Source organism: Talpa europaea (genome assembly GCF_964194135.1).
Source record: "Talpa europaea genome assembly, chromosome: X".
In the NCBI taxonomy this organism is placed as follows: Eukaryota; Metazoa; Chordata; class Mammalia; order Eulipotyphla; family Talpidae; genus Talpa; species Talpa europaea.
The window spans coordinates 22,356,425-22,373,865 of NC_140081.1; the positions used below are offsets into that span (position 1 = coordinate 22,356,425).

At 37.3% G+C, this 17,441-nt stretch overlaps 1 protein-coding gene across 1 annotated transcript in view; it reads left to right on the forward strand.

Moving 5' to 3' along the window:
- The window catches only part of CFAP47 (cilia and flagella associated protein 47), a gene marked incomplete at both ends in the record, with an annotated part of 326,556 nt that overhangs the window by 224,388 nt on the left and 84,727 nt on the right, over window positions 1-17,441 (forward strand). The window contains one exon of the mRNA XM_084258887.1: window positions 16,093-16,227. Within this exon, the coding sequence (XP_084115013.1) occupies window positions 16,093-16,227 (135 nt within the window). The remainder of the gene's footprint in view (window positions 1-16,092; window positions 16,228-17,441) is intronic.

Genomic DNA, 17,441 nt, shown 5'->3' on the forward strand with positions numbered 1-17,441 from the left:
GCTAGACTTTCTTTTTTTTTTTTTTTGAAGATTTATTTATGCTTACAAGAGCTGGGGTACAGGCCAGAAGTTCTGGGGGGTGAGAGGATTCACCAGAGACAGAGTGGGGAACGGGACAGGCAGACTGACGAAATACACTGCTGAGGGCAGCAGCAGGTGAGACAGGAGAGGTCTGCTACGCCATGTGGGTTGCTCCCTGGCCGGCCAGGGATCAAACTCGTGCTGCAGAGGTTGCGGATAGCTTCATTGGTTGTGTTTTAACCCCTTGCGCCACCAGGGAGACCCTCCCTAGACTACGTAATTTTCACAGGTATATGAGAATGTTCCTATTGGTGCTGACTAAACAAGTCTGTCAATGTGCATATATGTCAGTGGTCTTTTAGAATAACTTTATGTCCATTTTTTCTGTTCTTAATTGTACAACAATTATTTGCTGCAAGCTTATAATTTGGAAAACTTTAATAAGGATTATAGTTATGAATCGAAGTGGATGTTAAATCACTGAGGCCATTTGTTAAAATATTGCAGCTGATCCTTGTATTTATATGTTGAGAAATACTCGAATGTTTGAGTTCCACTGTAGTGTAACCTTGACACTCTAGCTTGACCCACCAGTGACCTCAGCCCAACCACACAGGGCCCTTTTTTCTGTTTTTTAAAGATTTATTTATTCATGCATACAAGAACCAGGGTATAGGCCAGATGCGTGGGAGGGTGAGAGAATTCACCAGAGACACAGCGGGAGCAGAAAGGCAGACTGATTGAAACACACTGTTGAGGGGAGCAGTGGGCGAGACAGGAGAGGTCTGCCGCGCCATGTGGATTTCTCCCTGGCTGGCCAGGATGGAACCCGCGCTACAAATGATGTGGACAGCTTCACAGTGCTGCACTCCACTGCCTGTGCCACTAGGGGGGCTCAACCCTTTGGCTTTTTCTCATGATTAGCACTAACTTGAAGGGTTAGCACATGATGCATCATATGCTTCAGGGCTTTAATCCCGAGTCCTTTCTGATTGGTTAGAATTGGAACATAGGTACTAATGATTTCACATGTTACCAGTAGCTAGAAAGATGAATATCATTTGACTCCTGCCTCCTAGGATTTCATAACTGGTGGTAGAAATAGATATTAATAAGTCATCTCAATACAAAGTACATTCTGATATACACGAAGTTTAAACTTGGCACTAGGAGGCATGGTAGAGGGAACTATTCATCTGAACAATGGGGGACTGAGAGAACTTTTTTAAAAAAATATTTCTTTATTTATGCATAGAAGAACTGGAGTGTAGGCCAGAGGTTCAGGGAGTGTGAGGATTCACCAGGGACAGAGTGGGAAGCAGAACAGGTGGATTTACTGAAATACACAGCTAAGGGGAGCAGCAGGCAAGACAGGACTGGTCTGCTGCATCATGTGAGGGTTAGCTCCTTGGATGGAGATGGAGCTCAGATAGTGTTGAGGGTTAACCCCTTGGCCACCAGGGAGGCCCTGATATAGCTTTTTAAGGGATAATGAGTTTAATCTGGGCCGTAAAATATAAGCTGGGATCCATCAGCCTGTTTAATGGGGAGAGCATTCCAGCAGGGGAAACAGTCTACTGACCACACAGAGGAGATGCTTTCTGTAAGTAACAGAGGGATTTCTCCGAAGTATGTGTGTGGTAGGAATGCAGAGTGACATACAGGTAGACTTTGTTGGGCAGAGTTTTGTTTTACTTCTTACTGTAGTGGAAGTCATTGAAGATAATTCAGGAAGCAAGGGACATGGGTTATACAGCGATATCTGGAAGTAATATGTGAAATAGATAGGAGGGTGTAGTGGCAGGAATGGACACAGAACAGGTTTTCTGATCCAGCAGACCGGGTAAAGGAGGAGTCAGAGTCCTCAGTGGCTTTTGCAGATCTTTTATTTAGATTTACCAGGCATGTGGCAGGCAGGGGGGTTGGGGGGCTGGGAGGACTGCCAGTCTCCTGGCCCCCAGCAAATCCTCACTCTGTCTGGGCTCTCTGGCGTTCTCTCTCCTTCTTTTCTTCTCTCGGCTTCTCTGCTCCTGCTGGCGTCCCCTTAACGCCATCCTTAAAAGCCCAGTATTAGCCCAGGTGTTCCCACTTCAGGTCCCCGCTATCAGGCATGAATACAGGACCACAGGGTTCTGTCATCTATCCTAACAGCAGGAGGGCAGAAAAGCCTGATACTTTTTACCTTATGAAAGGTAATGAAATCCTAGGAGGCAGAGGGGCAAGACAGGGCATTTAGATCTAAGAGATCATTTAAGGACCTTTAGCAATATTCTATTGATAGTTGCTCAGTTCTCAATATTAGTTTGTACCTCTTCTTCCAAAAGCAAGCCCTCAAAAAAGAGTTTAATGACAAATAGTTTGAGAGGTAATCACAGGAAGCCCTCTGAGAGAATAAGGAAGTAAGATACTGAAAGAAGAAAAAGAAGTAAAGTTAGACATCAGATGACTGCAGATATCTACAGAGACTTCTAAGGAAATTGCCATAATGAAGGGCGAGGACATTGGGGTATTTATCCATAAATTTCTATCCATCCTTGATTGATGTTTGCTCTGAGGGTAGATACCCATGCTAGTGAGTCCCCAGTGGAAGAGTCATAGGAAACCACTGGTATGTATGGAATCTGTCAGCAGGGAGTATTTCAGTGGGGGCACTGGAGCATATGCTAAAGTGCTTGTCCTGGCATATTGATTGGTAATAGAAATTTTGAGAAATGGATAGATTTGGAATTTTTACCTCAGCCTATATAGTCAGCTACAGTAATGTTTTAGGTTTGTTTGTGTGGAGGTTTGAATTTGAATGCCTGTCTTATCATGGAACAAAGAATTAAGAGCAGACCAAAATAAAGCAGTGATACTGGGTTAGAAAACAGAGGGGCAGTTTCAAGAGAGATTTGAGAAAAAAGGAAAATAATGTAGTAATAGCTTGGGTGTCCAGGAATTAAAATTCTGAGATAGGAGATTAGCATGCTTGGCATTTATTAAGAAATAAAGAGCGGTAAACAAGAAATAAGAAATAAGAGGTAAAAAAGTATATTATCCAGAGAGAGAAACTGAGCTTTCAAGATGGACCCAGTGAAGGCTTCAGTCACTCATGGGGGCCTCTTAAGCTAAGATGGCCCTTCAGAGTTGTCCCCAGTTGAGTGAAGGGGACTGGTCTTTTGTATTACTATGTTGATCAAATGTTGAAAATGGGCTGCATGTGGAAGAAGGTTTGACCTTGGACAAGTTATTATTTTTTTCAAACAAGGCGATGCTTAAGGAGGACTGATCTAATGATCACCTTCCAGCACCATTCCCAGTAGCTATAGGAAGTAGTCCTTCATTCCTGAAAGGAATGTGGTTGATGCAGCATAACACCCAACACAGCTGCATTTATGAAAATTGCATATGGAGACAAAAGGGAGAAAAGGGAATTAAAACTGCTTTTGATACTGTAAGCAATGCTAAGGAAGATGATACCATTAACAGAGATAGATTTACTAGCTAGGGAGGGAATGCCCTATTCTATTTGATTTGAAAATTATCTTTTTATGTCAATAATTTTCAGAGAAATGGAAAAATATTGAATTAGTCAACCTAGATATGAAAGCATGGTACCTTGAAGGGAAACAGGCAGGCAAAACCATGCAAACAAAAGCCACATGTGTGAAGGAAGGTAGAAATAATCGTTTAATTACTAAATCCATTTAAGCATGATGGCTTCATTGTTTCCTGAATAGCAACAAGAAAAATGACCTCTGTGGTCTGGATTAATATTAGAATGCAAAGGACTATTATTGTTGTCTATTATTACAGTATTAGGATGTAACAAATTGTAGGTATTTAGCAATAGAGTGTTGCTTATTTGTATAGTCAAATACGCAACTAAATTTTTATTTGTCTCAGGTAGAAGTTTTATTTTAGCACCAGCCTAATATTTATGTGAAGATGATTAGGCCTCAGCAGTTAGAATTTACTTCAGTAATCATAATCTTTAAATTAGCTTAATTGGAATAACATAATATTCACAAATATGATTTAGAGGTAGCTACAAACATGCATGTTCACAACATAATGTAACTCATTTCTAATAAAGCACTTAGAAAATGAACTTGTACATATTAGAATTAAGGTTGTACATTTTGATATAATCTAGATTTTATTTTTTCAAATAATTTGCTTCAGTTACTCTAATAATCTGCATAGCACACATATGTCTCTGGCATAGTTGTGCTGAGTTCCTTTTGAAGATGTCACACAGATCAGCTCACTGTCCCCTCCAACTTCTGAATATCAGGGTCATAATTTAACTTTAAAAAGTAAATTTTAATAATGAAATACAGATGACTGTCTAAACTTGTAGAACTACCTCTTGGTCCACCTTTCTCTATCTAGTGCTTTGAAGCTATGTAATTTACTTGCGGTTTGGTGATCCAAAATATATAATATGAAATCAAGGCCTCAGAGCATGCAGGTGTGAGCTCTTTTGTTGGCAATAGTGTTCCCTGAGTCCTAATTATAGACCAAAAGCCAAGACTCCAGACCACTACGGTGTTGCCTGCATCCCAGAATAAATGTCATCTCCAGTGACAACTCTCTACAGTGGATGCATGCTCTCTTAGCTTATATATGTATTTAACTTAGTTTCCAGTGGGGAGAGGATTCTCAGAACTTCTTTTCCAACCTATCATAGAAATCACAATCCCTAAATATATTTTTTGACTTTCACTTCTTTGTTAACTTGTGCAGTTGATTTTATTAACCTAAGTATTGGACTTAATAATTAACCCTTATGAATTTCTACTTGTGAGTGGCATACTTTCATTTCCAAGAAAAAAGTCTTTAGAAATTCTTGCAATCATTCATGACATTTATTTGTAACCAAAGAAAAAGGAGGGTGAGAGGGGAGGAAGGGAAAACTCCATAGCTGAATATCTTACCTTTGTCCACAGAGGTAATGTAAGTACCCTTCAGAAAGTGAAGACTCGTGTATTGAAGCATGAGTCGTTTAAATGTACAAACAAAAATCAGCTGGAATAATTTAAAATTTTAAATATGACCTAGTTCTCTAAAATGATCTGCAAACATTATGCAAGAATACTTTTATACCCAGAAATAATAGTGTTATGTGCCAATTATATCTAAAAAACAAATTCATTTGAAAAAGAATATTTTCATGGAGCATTTCCTTACAGTAATAAATCTTTGGAGGTTACAGAGCAATATATGGACACAGGTGAATGCAGTCTCCAAGTTACTCTTTTTAATCCCATAGTCATATTAATTTCCAGTCATATTAGAAAATTTAGTCTCTACCCTGAACAATCATGATAGAGTTGTCTGAAATTCTCTCTTTTTATTCATGACCCTTGATAAGCTTGTAACTCCATAAAGCAGGTAACAATGATTAATTTTGACAGAGCCAACAATACCTTGTATTTTTTCAGTAGCAACAAAAAGTGCTTTTTCACTATCTGAAAAGTAGTTGTATTCACTCAGTTCAACACAATTGTAGCTAAGAGTCATTTCTACAAATTTGCAATTCAGAAGTTAGCACACTGGAATGAAATCTGTTATGACATTGGCACAAGATACCTCATCCAAACAATTGCAAACAAGCTTTCATTCAGCTTTGGTAGAGACTAAAATTTCTCTTCAATAAACTGCTTTATATTCAAACAAAATGTTTTATGTGTGCACAATCAATTTCTTAACTTGGGCCTATGTTTAAATAAGATAGAAATAGTTTTTATAGTTGGCATCCTGCTACTCCATGAAATGACACACTAGTCACCAAGATACACAATTCCGTTTACCATCTTTAAACACAAATTCATTTCATAATTTGATTTCTAAATTTGTATGTCATGAGCAGCACTACTTGTCATGTCTTTTCGGAATGTGATTCTCAGCAAAAATAGTGATATTTAAATTTGCATTTCTCATTTAAAGCTTTGGCAGTATACTCATGCTAAGTACTGCATTATGATGACAAAATTACACATCTTTTACTGTACTCTTTCCTATTTTATACTGTTACTGTGTTGCAAAGTAACATTCAGAAGTCAAACAGGACTTCAACCTCCAATTATGCCATTCTCTGTTTGTGTGACCTTGGTCTTATATATCATCATTGAATGTCAGGTTTCTGACATGTAAAATATAGATAGTGTTTAACCTTTCTGGGTGGTTATGAGCCTTAAGTGGGTTTTCTAAATTCCTGCTATAAGTGGGACCATCTGATATTTTTCTTTTTCTTTCTGATTTATTTCGCTGAGCATGATCACTTCCAGCTCCATGTTGCTGCAAATGGCATGAGTTTATCTTTTTTGAACGCTGAGTAATATTCCATTGTGTATATGCACCACATCTTCTTGATCCAGTCATCTATTTTGGGGCATTTGGGTTGTTTCCATAGCTTGGCTATTGCAAATAGTGCTGCTCTAAACATAGGGGTGCAGGTGCCCTTTTGAATTAGTGTTTCTGTGTCCTTTGGGCAAAAATGAACATTCTGTGGCAATGAATAAATATTGCTCACCTAACAGGTGCCCAGTTAACATCACTCTTGTATGATATACTGACTCCCGGTTTTGAAAATTCCCTAACATGGCAAGGATTTATGGGGGGATTTGAGCCTTCTTTTGCCCCCCACCCTACTCTGTCCTACTTTGTCTCAATGGCAATGCCAGGGAGGGTGCTATCCAAAACTGAATCTGGATCCTGTTGACATTCCCATCACCACTGTGAACTGCTGTGTAGTTGTACAGGCATAAAAACCAGTCAAATGCCACTGGTCTTTCAAAATAAACATTTGTTGCTATAAAGCATTTTCATGCTCTTTAGGTGAAAGAAAGGGTTTGCCAAAACAGGGCCCAGAGGCACTGCAGAGAGAATAAATTGGTTTTACTTGGATTCTATCATGGTCCTTTGGGCTCTGCTCTCTCTGTTTACCATCTCTGCTTTCCCAGGAAGCCTGTCCTATGATGTTTCTGACATTAGCCACCTATATGCTATTTCCCCGATGGGCTTATGAGCACTAGATATTTTCTTCCTCCCTCTGACCCCCAAATCAAAATAAATATTAATGTTAGTCGCAAGCCCTACTCAGATGATTGACTGCCAACACATTCATTCATGTAAATAGATTAATAGGTGATGGCATAAGCTGTTTCTACCTTTATACAAGGGGATCTATCCTTTGTTTGCCAGACCAGCATTGGCTTTTTAAATTACTTAGTAGTGCAATAATTGGAGTGTGCAGTAAAATATGAAAATGAGGAAGATTTACAATCCTAGAGAAAAATATTTTACTGTTGAAAACTACACAGACTTTGTCAAGCTGAAGGAAGACACTCTAGCAATCACGGTGTTTGCCCACATTTAATTGGCACAACACTAACTTGTAATTGTTGATTATGTGTTAGAGGTGCTGTTTTCCCTGGGAGTACAAGGGTAGACTCCCTACGGAATATGAATTTAGGTTGCTTTTGGAACAATGTTTTCATGGCTGATGATTCCACTCAAGATATTCTGGTTAAAATCTTTGAGGGATAGAATCATAGATATGTAGATAGATTCATACATAGATAGATACATTGATAAACGTCTTCTGGGGTATCTAAAATATGTGGCTTCTTTAATTTTCATGCATTAATTATGTTGCACATGGTATTGCTAGTGCTGGAAGTTACCCATACATAGGAGGCTGAACTCTGCTTATACATCCTGTTTGTATAGTACTTCTGATTTTCGGTGTCAATCTTTAAATTCTGCTGAACAGTGGTAGGTAAAATGTCTGAAATGTGCATTGTATATTTTAAACAGCGTTCCTGTGTTACTGTTGGCATACAAAAAACTGTACATATTTAAAGTATACATCTTGAAGAGTTTTGAGATGTTTATACCATGAAACTTGTCCCAAGATGTGGTACAAGTAGAGGATTCTTTGAATCCCTTTGAGAATGAATTCAACAAAATCACCTTAACTGGAGCACAGCAAGTTTATTAAGAAAAAGGGATACTTGCATAGACACAAGAGGACAGAGGCTGCCCTTTGCCCAAACAAGCAGTGTCTTTATATACTATCCTTTGGGGGACCTTAGTACTTTGTGGAATTTCTCATTTTAGGGTTGAGTTGTTTTTGTTCTGTCCTCTCTACCCTCCACCTCCAGTTCTTGGACTTGCAAAACTTCAATAGTCAGTTTAATGACTATGTTAATCATTTCTAGCCCCACCTCTGTGTTGTGGTCATGTGAAATGTCCACCTCATATTTTCTGTTCTAAGCTTCAATCAATCCCCTCTCACCAAATCTAGCCCCAAATCATTTGGGGACTTGAAGTGGGGAGATTCATCTTCTATAAGTGCTTCAGGCTGGGATGGAATGTAGTATAGTCCCTTTTTTTTTAAAGATTTATTTATTTATGCATACAAGAACTGGGATACAGGCCAGAGGTGCAGTGGGGTGTATGTGGGAGGATTCACCAGAGACAGAGTGGGGAACAGAACAGGAGGAATGACTGAAATATACTGCTTTTTTTTTAGGTGCGTTAGTAATGAAGCGTTATTGTATGTGATAGTAATGGGGTTCAGATATTGAGACTTGCTGAGTGGGGTTCTTGGGTTCTAACTAGATTCCTTTTTGAGCAGCATACAACAAGTTTATTAAGAAAAAGGGGGAAAAGAGCTGCCTGTATAGACACAGGTGGGCAATAGTTGCATTTAAAAAGAGCAGGTTCATAAGGGAAAAGATGCCTGTGTGGACACAGGCAGGCAGTCGTGGGGCAAGATCTGCATTTTGACAGAGCAAGGGGTATTTTTTATATGTTTTTTAAGTGGAGTTTCTCATTGTTCTTGGTGGAATTTCTGCCTTTGGAGGTAAGTTGTTTTGCAGAAATGATTGTTAACTTTCCCTACTCCCACCTCCCGTTCCTTGCTCTGCCTGCAGATCTTCCATAGCTAGTTGAGTGACCATGTTAAGCACCCTGTCTTCTCCTCCAGCTCCTCCAGGAGAGCTGTCTAGGGACAGGAGTCGAGGTGTTTGTCTTTCCCAGCAGAGTGTTTTTTTCTTTTTTTAAAATTATTTTTGTTATTTTTTTTTTTAACATTGCTGAGGAGAGCAGTGGGCGAGACAGGAGAGGTCTGCTGCGCCGTGTGGGTTGTTCCCTGGCTGGCCGGGGATCGAACTCGTGCTGCAGAGGCTGTAGATTGCTTCATAGTGCAGTGCTTAACCCCTTGTACCACCAGGAAGGCCCAGTACGGTCCATTTCTAAGGGGCCTGGGATATGTTCTTTCTAATACTTGCCCTTGAATGGCTGGTGGTTGATCCTTGCTGTTGGTTCTGGAAGATGGTTCAGGCAAAGTCCAGGAGGTGGGGTGTTTGGGCAGGCTGTTGTCCCTCTTGGAAGAATAATTGGAGTTTAACAGTCTCTATAAATGAGAGAAGAAAAATTTAGCAATGAAATTGAGTATGCAAGTTTGAAAGAGGAGAGTGAGAAATATAGTGGTTAAGAGCCCCTGGAAAGACAGTACCCATGGGAGATCCCCATTGTAGACCCCCACTTTCCAGGAGATAGACTTTCTCTCTCCCCATTAGCTCATGCTTAGTTTTCTTATGTTGTATATTACCTACCCACCCTGGTTCACATGATGACAGCATTCTTCCTCTAGATAAAGGCATGTTCTCCTTGTGCAGCAATAAGTAGATAACTATTAGGAGTTATTCTGCTAGAATTTTTCAAGGGATGTATTGGTGGAGGAGGGAAAAGGAGTAGCTAGAAATAAAATGATGATAGAAGAATTGGTGTGGCACTCCAGTTTAGAGTCCGGATTGTGGCTCCCTTATTTTCTGGGTGGCTGTCACTTAGGCCATGTTCAACAGTCCTGTTTCCTTGTCTTTTGAAGTGATAATTTAGGTAGCAAGACCTCTGGACTGCAACATTCCCATCTGACAAGTAAAGTTGGGGAAGTTTTTTGTTGTCGCAAAATGGAGGAGATCCTACTACAAAACCATTGACACAATAAACCATTGACACGATTCAGACAATGAATTTATCGCACCCCCAAAGGTTTCACTGTGTCCGTTTTTAATCCTTTTACTACATGCCTTTCCTTGCCCTGGGCAATCATTTATCTGTTTTCTGGCACTATATACATTGTATAGCATTGTATATGAATGGAATCATGCATTCTGTGTTCTTTTATGGCTGTTTTCTTTTGTGCAATATAATTATTTTGAGATCTATCCACATGGTGCATATATCAATAGTTTATTCATTTTATTGCTGGGTAGTATTCCATGGTAGGGATATACCCCTATTTACCTTGATGAACACTTTTTTTCCCCATTATTTGGTAGTTTCAAATAAACCTGGTATCATCATTATGTATAAATTTTTGTATGGGTATATACTTTCATTCCTCTTGGGTTAATCCCTATGTGTGAGATGGCTGGAAAATATGGAGGTTGAGTTTATAATTTTTAAAGAAAATGCCAGACAGCTTCTCAAAGAGAGATACTTTTCTGTTTCTACAAGCAAAGTATGAAAGTTCTTTGACATCCATGACCATACTTAGTAGGGTTAGTCATTTTAGCTTTATCCATTTTGATTTGTGTGTAGTGCTATTACAGTATGGTTTTAATTCAGTAATAAATGGTGATGTTGAATATCTGCTTGTCTGTCATTTGTGTTTGTATTGAAATGTTCTTTAAAATATTTTGCATACATCCCCTCCCTTTGGCTTGTTTTTTCATTGTTGAAGTTTGAGAGATTTTTTTTAGATATAGCCTAGATTCGTGTCCTTTTCCAAATACATATTTTCATAACTTTTCTTCTAATTGTGCCTTTTCTTTAATTTTCTTTTTTCCAGTTTTACTGAGTATAATTGAGAATTTAAAAATTGTGTATGTTTACACTCTGCAATCTGATGATTTGTGAATTAATTATGGTAGTTTTTAATATTGATAAAATATAATTTATCCCTTTTTTATATGGATCAGGGAGAAACATGCAGTTTTATTAGCAATTTATGCCATTAATGCTTTAACATTCTGCCCAAGTAATAGAAGTATAAAATTAAAACAGCATCAACCATTCTTAAGCAAAAATCTAAATCACAACAATTTTAATAATCCATTTGGGTTGTGTGTGGTGTCTTCTGTTATTCCCATGTCAAAAATATGTCATAGAAAGAACGAGATGTATTTTATTTTTAACCAAAAATAAATGTATTTTATTTTTAACCAAGACAAGAGGTATTTTATTTTTAACCAAAAAATAAAACCAAAAAATTGGAGTACAATTGGGTGTTAAACTATTACATGTTTCATCATAAAAATTAACTTAAAACTAATAGGAGACAAATGCTGTATTATACACAGAGTAAGGACAGATGTGGCCAAATGGCCAAAGCATTGAGTTTCTTTATCTCTGCTCTGTATCAAATTCAGCCACATATTTTTTTTTTGCTTTGCCCTTTGATCCCCTACTAAAAGGGAAAAATAAAAGAAAATGAGTTAGAAATAAATTTTAAGAAGATAGGAGGAGGATTAGCAAAAGATTCCTTAGACTCATTTTTGTTCTTGCTACTCAGACTTTGTAGGGTAGTATGATAGCCGACTAGCAAAAGAGTGTTAAAGAGTGTTATGTGCAATATGATGTGCATGGAATAAATACTTAAGGAAAAAACTTCTTGATAGAATTAATGTACCTCCAAGAAATTTACACGTTGTTAAACATTCAGCCATACAGAGATTTTCCTTTGCAGCATTCCTCATTAGCAATAGGTAGTGATGAAGCATGAAGCCAATGGAGGGAACAGGATGGGTGTGAAGTGCAGAGAGTTCTCAGACCTTGCCAGGTTTAACTGTTGGCATGGAAACTTGTTTTGGGATGTTTTCTAAGGGATGAAATTGTTTAGGTAATCAATGAGCCTACCACTTTCTGTCAAAATAAATGTTTTGTAAGTATGTGAATGATTTTGTTAATTTTCCACTTAAAAGCCTATTCTGTGGTGATATTTAGACACGGCTTAATGTGTCCTTCCCCATATTCCATGTCAGCTAAGTGTAGATGACTTACTTATACCTGTGTGACCTGCAGGAAGTTACCCAACCTTCATGTGCTAGGTTGCTTAGCATTAACTTAGGTCCAATGAATAAATCTGACGTTTGTTAAAGGGGATAAATAGTTACCAAAATGGGAAGCATTTACTATATACATAACACAGAGTAAACACTCAGTGAATGTTTTTTACTATCTTGAGAAGAAACCGTTAATATAAAATTACATTGCTCCGTCTTTACACTTGAGCCTGATTTTATTTACATTTGAAAAGTAAGCCACTTAGAATGTTTAGCAGAGAAAAAAACTATTTGTTAAACTAAAAAGCTTGTGCTATTAAAAATATAATAATTGTAATTAGTATTTCTGTTAGATTTTTTTCATAGCACCTCTTCATACAAGTTGAAATTTTCCATTAGCTACAGGATGCTGTATCTTAGAGAGTTGCTCTTGTAATATTTTCCACAAAGTAGTCTAATAATTTTCTTATTTTTAATAAACTTAAGTACCACAGTCAAACTTTGTTTTAATCCCCCTTTTATTTGGTTGGCCCTAGCTAGAACAGAGGAAAATAGGGGGAAAAAAGTAGTCACAAGGACATATTATGGGAAAAAAATATTTTTTGAATCATATTCCTCTCAATCATTATTTATTATATTTGGTTTGATGGTTCGTTGCTGATGGTGAGATTGCTGCATCTAATGGAATTCTTTATAATAAGTTTATAATCATTAGACTGCTTGCCTCTTCTATGGTAGCTAATTAGTAACCCAAAATAAAGATGCAATTTGAAAATGTAATTGTTTAGAAATAAAATTATAATTACATTGCCAAGGGAAAGGTTTTTCACTGAGGAAAAAAAATTGCATTTAAATTAGTGGCATAATTCTTAACTAAGATACATTCTTTAAAAGTATTCTTTCAATTAAAAGATAAGGTGCTAGATAGGCCTGTACTTGCTTCTATAGTTCTCGTCACCCATTTCTATTTTTGAAATAAATACTTATTTTAAAGTTTCATTGATCAGCCACTAGAATACTTAATTTCTCATTCTAGTATATAATAGATGACCCAGCTATACTCAAAAAGGGATTTTGAACTGTTTTACAGATGATTGTTCAATTTCTTTTTGTTGAGGAATAATAAAAATGCAATAACATTTAAATGGGTAAGCTGAAGAAAAAAAGAATATGCTCAGTATAGTAATAGACTGAAACAGAAAAGAATGGAGGATGTGTACTCTTAATTCTTGAGAATATTTCATAGTATTTGAAATATTGATTAGGCTTCCTTGCTATTCAGTGCACATATATTGTTAACATATATAGGTTTATCCAGATAATGGTTTTATCTAACTGAATTGTTTTCTTAATTTCCTTTTCAAATTGTTCATTGCTAGTGTGTATATATTGAACTGATTTTGTGTGTTGATTTTTTACCCCGCATATTTGCTAAGTGTATTTATTAGGTCTATTCTACTATGCGTGTGTGTTTGAGAGAGAGAGGGAAAGTGTGTGTAATCATTCTAACTTTCCACTTGTAAAATTATGTCATCTATAAACAGAGATAATTTTATTTCTTTCAAGTGTTTTTTTGCATCTACTGCTATATGTTTGTTTTGCATAACTGCCCTGGCTGGAAATTCCAATAGTGTATTGATTAAAAGTGGCAAAAACACACCACCTTATCTTTTGCCCTTGTATTAGAGGAAGCATGTTTAGTTTTTAACCATTGAATATATATGTTAGCTGTGGGTTTTTCCTATATATAGTCATCATAATTTTTAGGTAGTTCTCCTCAAGTCTTCATTTATTGAATGTTTTTTCCATGAAAGTTGGTTGAATTTTGTCCAATACATTTGATCCTTCTATTGAGATGATTATGTGTTTTCTACAATCTGTACATTGAAAGATTTTTGTGTGTTGACCTACCTTTCTCTTTCCATTCATCCATTCATTCCTGAAATGAATCCCATATGTTCATGATGTATATAATACTTTTAATATGCTACTGAATTTTGTTTGTTAAAAATTTGTTGAGAATTTTTGCATTGATGTTCATAAGGGATATTGGATTTTAGTTTTCATCTTCATCTGTTTTATATCAAATCAATGCTGGTTACCCAGAATAAGTTAGGAACATTTCCCTCCTCTTAAATATTTTAGAAGTGTTTGAGAAAAAATGATGTTGCTTCATATTTAAATATTTGGTGTAGCTTACTAGTGAAGTCATCTGATACTGGGCTTTTCTTTGTAGGGAGATTGATTCAATCTATTACTATTTTTTTTTTTTTGGTATAAACAGATATCTATTCATGTGTTTCAATTTTAGTAGTTATTGGGCCTCCCCGGTGGCGCAGCGGTTGAGCGCTGGGTTGCGAGGCTGCCCGCAGCCTCTGCAGCGCCGGTTCGATTCCCGGCTGCTCCCTGGCCACCATAGGAGGGTCCCACATGGCGCGCAGACCTCTCCTGCCGCCCGCTGCTCCCCTCAGCAGTGTACTTCGGTCCTTCTGCCTGCTCTGCTCTCCGCTCTGGCTCTGGTGAATTCTCTCACCCTCCCGCGCTTCTGACTGTACCCAGTGCATGTATAAACGAAACAAACGAACAAACAAACAAATAAATAAAACATGCCTCTATAAAAAAAAAGAAAAAAAATCAATTTTAGTAGTTATTGTATTTCTAGGAAATTGTCCACTTCACCCAAGTTATCCAGTTTAACTATTCATAGGATTCTCTTATAATACTTTTGGTGCAAGCAATCACATTATCCCCACTTTATTCCTGATTTAACTCTTCTCTCCTTTTTTCCTTAGTCTAGCTAAAAATCTGCCAATTACGTTGATCTTTTCATGAGTCAACCTTTGTGTTTTGTTTTTTTCTCTATTGATTTTCTGTTCTTCATTTCATTTGTCTTCATGCTAACCTTTATTATTCTCTTCATTATTCTACTGTTTTTGGGCTAGGTCACTTTTCTTTTTCTAGTCCCTTGCAGTGTACACTTAGGTTGTTGACTTGAAATGTTTTTTTTTTTTTTAATTTTTAAAAATGTATTTATTTATGCATGTAAGAGCTGGGGTACAGGCCAGAGATGCGGGGGGGGGGGAATGAGAGGATTCACCAGAGACAGAGTGGGGAACAGAACAGACAGACTGACTGAAATACACTGCTGAGGGGAGCAGCGGACAAGTCAGGAGAGGTCTGCCTCGCCATGTGGGTAGCTCCCTGGCCAGCCGGGGATCGAACTCTTGCTGCAGAGGCTGCAGATTGCTTCATAGTGTGGTGCTTAACCCCTTGCACCACCAGAAGGCCCAAATTGCTTTTTTTTTTTTATATGTATGGAGTTGTTGCAAAAATTCTCCTCCTAGCACTGCTCTCACTGCGTGCCATATGTTTTCTATGACGTATTTTCCTTTTCAGTTGTCTCAATTTATTCCCTAATTTCCCTGTGATCTCTTCTTTGAAATATTGGTTGAGCATGTGTGTTTTATAAGTCAATTTTAGTATAACAGAGATTCCAGATAGTGCCACTTTTTGGTATTAACAACTTTTTGGAGCATATTTAATGGCTTACATAATAAATGTTTAGAGTTCATACTTAGGATCTTATATAAGACAAAATAAAAATTTTAATGAGGTAACACATGGCATGTTAAAAATGCCTTAGTAAGGGCCTCCCCAGTGGCGCAGCGATTGAGCGTTCGGCTGCGAAGCTGCCTGCAGCCTCTGCAGACTCTACAGCATCTGCAGCGCCGGTTCAATCCCCGGCCGCAGGCCTAGTGTCCCACATGGCGCGCAGACCTCTCCTGTTGCACCTGCTGCTCCCCTCAGCAGTGTACTTCAGTCCTTCTGCCTGTTCTGCTCCCTGCTCTGGCTCTGGTGAATTCTCTCACCCTCCAGCGCTTCTGACTGTACCCGGTGCTTGTATAAATAAATAAATCTTTAAAAAAATGACTTAGTAAGAACAAGCATTGAAGACCAAATAAGTTTTATCTAGTCCCTAGTTAATCTGATATGTTGAACCTATGTGTTGTAGGTACAATTTCATTTTCCGTTGAAACCAGACGAATTGATCAATCTGAGGAAGATTCAGATCAAGGTCTATATCGAGAACCCAGCCTTCAGCAGTCAGAATCAGAACTATCCCACAATTTTGATGAGGATGACTCAGGTAAATTTATTATTATGAAGTGTTTCACAATCAGTTTTCATAAACTTTTATTATTCAATTTTAAGTGAACATATATTTTACAATACAATATATATACAGATGTGTTGCATATATTGGGAAGAATTTTATTGTAGTATTTTGTATTAATTTTATGTAATTTACTACTGGATTTGTGCTGCTGTTAACATTAATAGATCATAATACTTTAGCCTAAATGCTACCAGTTTGATAAGTAAAAAAAAATACATTTTTTATTAAATAAAAAATTATGGTAGATTTCTGATAAAATATCAATGTATTATTTGAACAATATGGTATGCTTTTCTTACTTCAGTATACATGATAGCAGTCTTCCTCATATGCTAAAGAAAATGCTATTGTTTTTCCTTCCTGTTTTATAAAATTTTATTTTAATGTTATTTAAACATCTTATGTTTAAGATCCAAAGGAAAATGTCATGAAAGTTGAAATAAATAGGGCAGGTTTCTTGAAGAATGGGTAAATGAGTTCTTTTATGCGTGAGTAGCAGGGACATTAGATGGCATTAGACAAGAGTGTGGTGGGTTGACAGGAGTGAAGTTGTGGAGACAAAGAAGTACACCAAAGCAAATCTTTATTGAATGAATTTGTATTATACTTCTTTAGAGAAACACATATGTTTCATATTACATATTAATAAATATGTAGTGGGGGTGGGTAAGAGAGAGATTAAGGACTTGGCTAACATTGTTATTATTTGGAAACTAGCAAGAGCACAATATGTAGGGCAAGTGAGAAGGGCAGAAAGTTTGGTAAGAGTTGCTCTTGCAGTCTTGAGTCTAGTTTTCCCAGGGCAGACCAAATAAGCTGCAAGTTCTGGAAGGGGTTGAGTTTTAGTTTTGACTAGGGACTTCTTCTTCTTCAGATAATCTGTCTTTTCTGTTAGCATCTTCAACTGATTAGGAGGTACACCTACATGATGAAGGATAGTCGACTTTACTCCTGATATAGTGATGTAAATGTTATTCACATTTAAAAATATCTTCACACCAGCAGTTTTTTAATCAAACAACTGGATATCATAGTCCAGCCAAGCTGACACATATTATAAACCATCACAGAATAGATGCATGAAAGAGTAATACTTAGGCAATAGTCAAAATTGTTTGAAAAAGGGAAGAGCAGTTGGGACCAGTTTGGCCACTACAAAAACAAAGTGGATATGAAATAAAGGG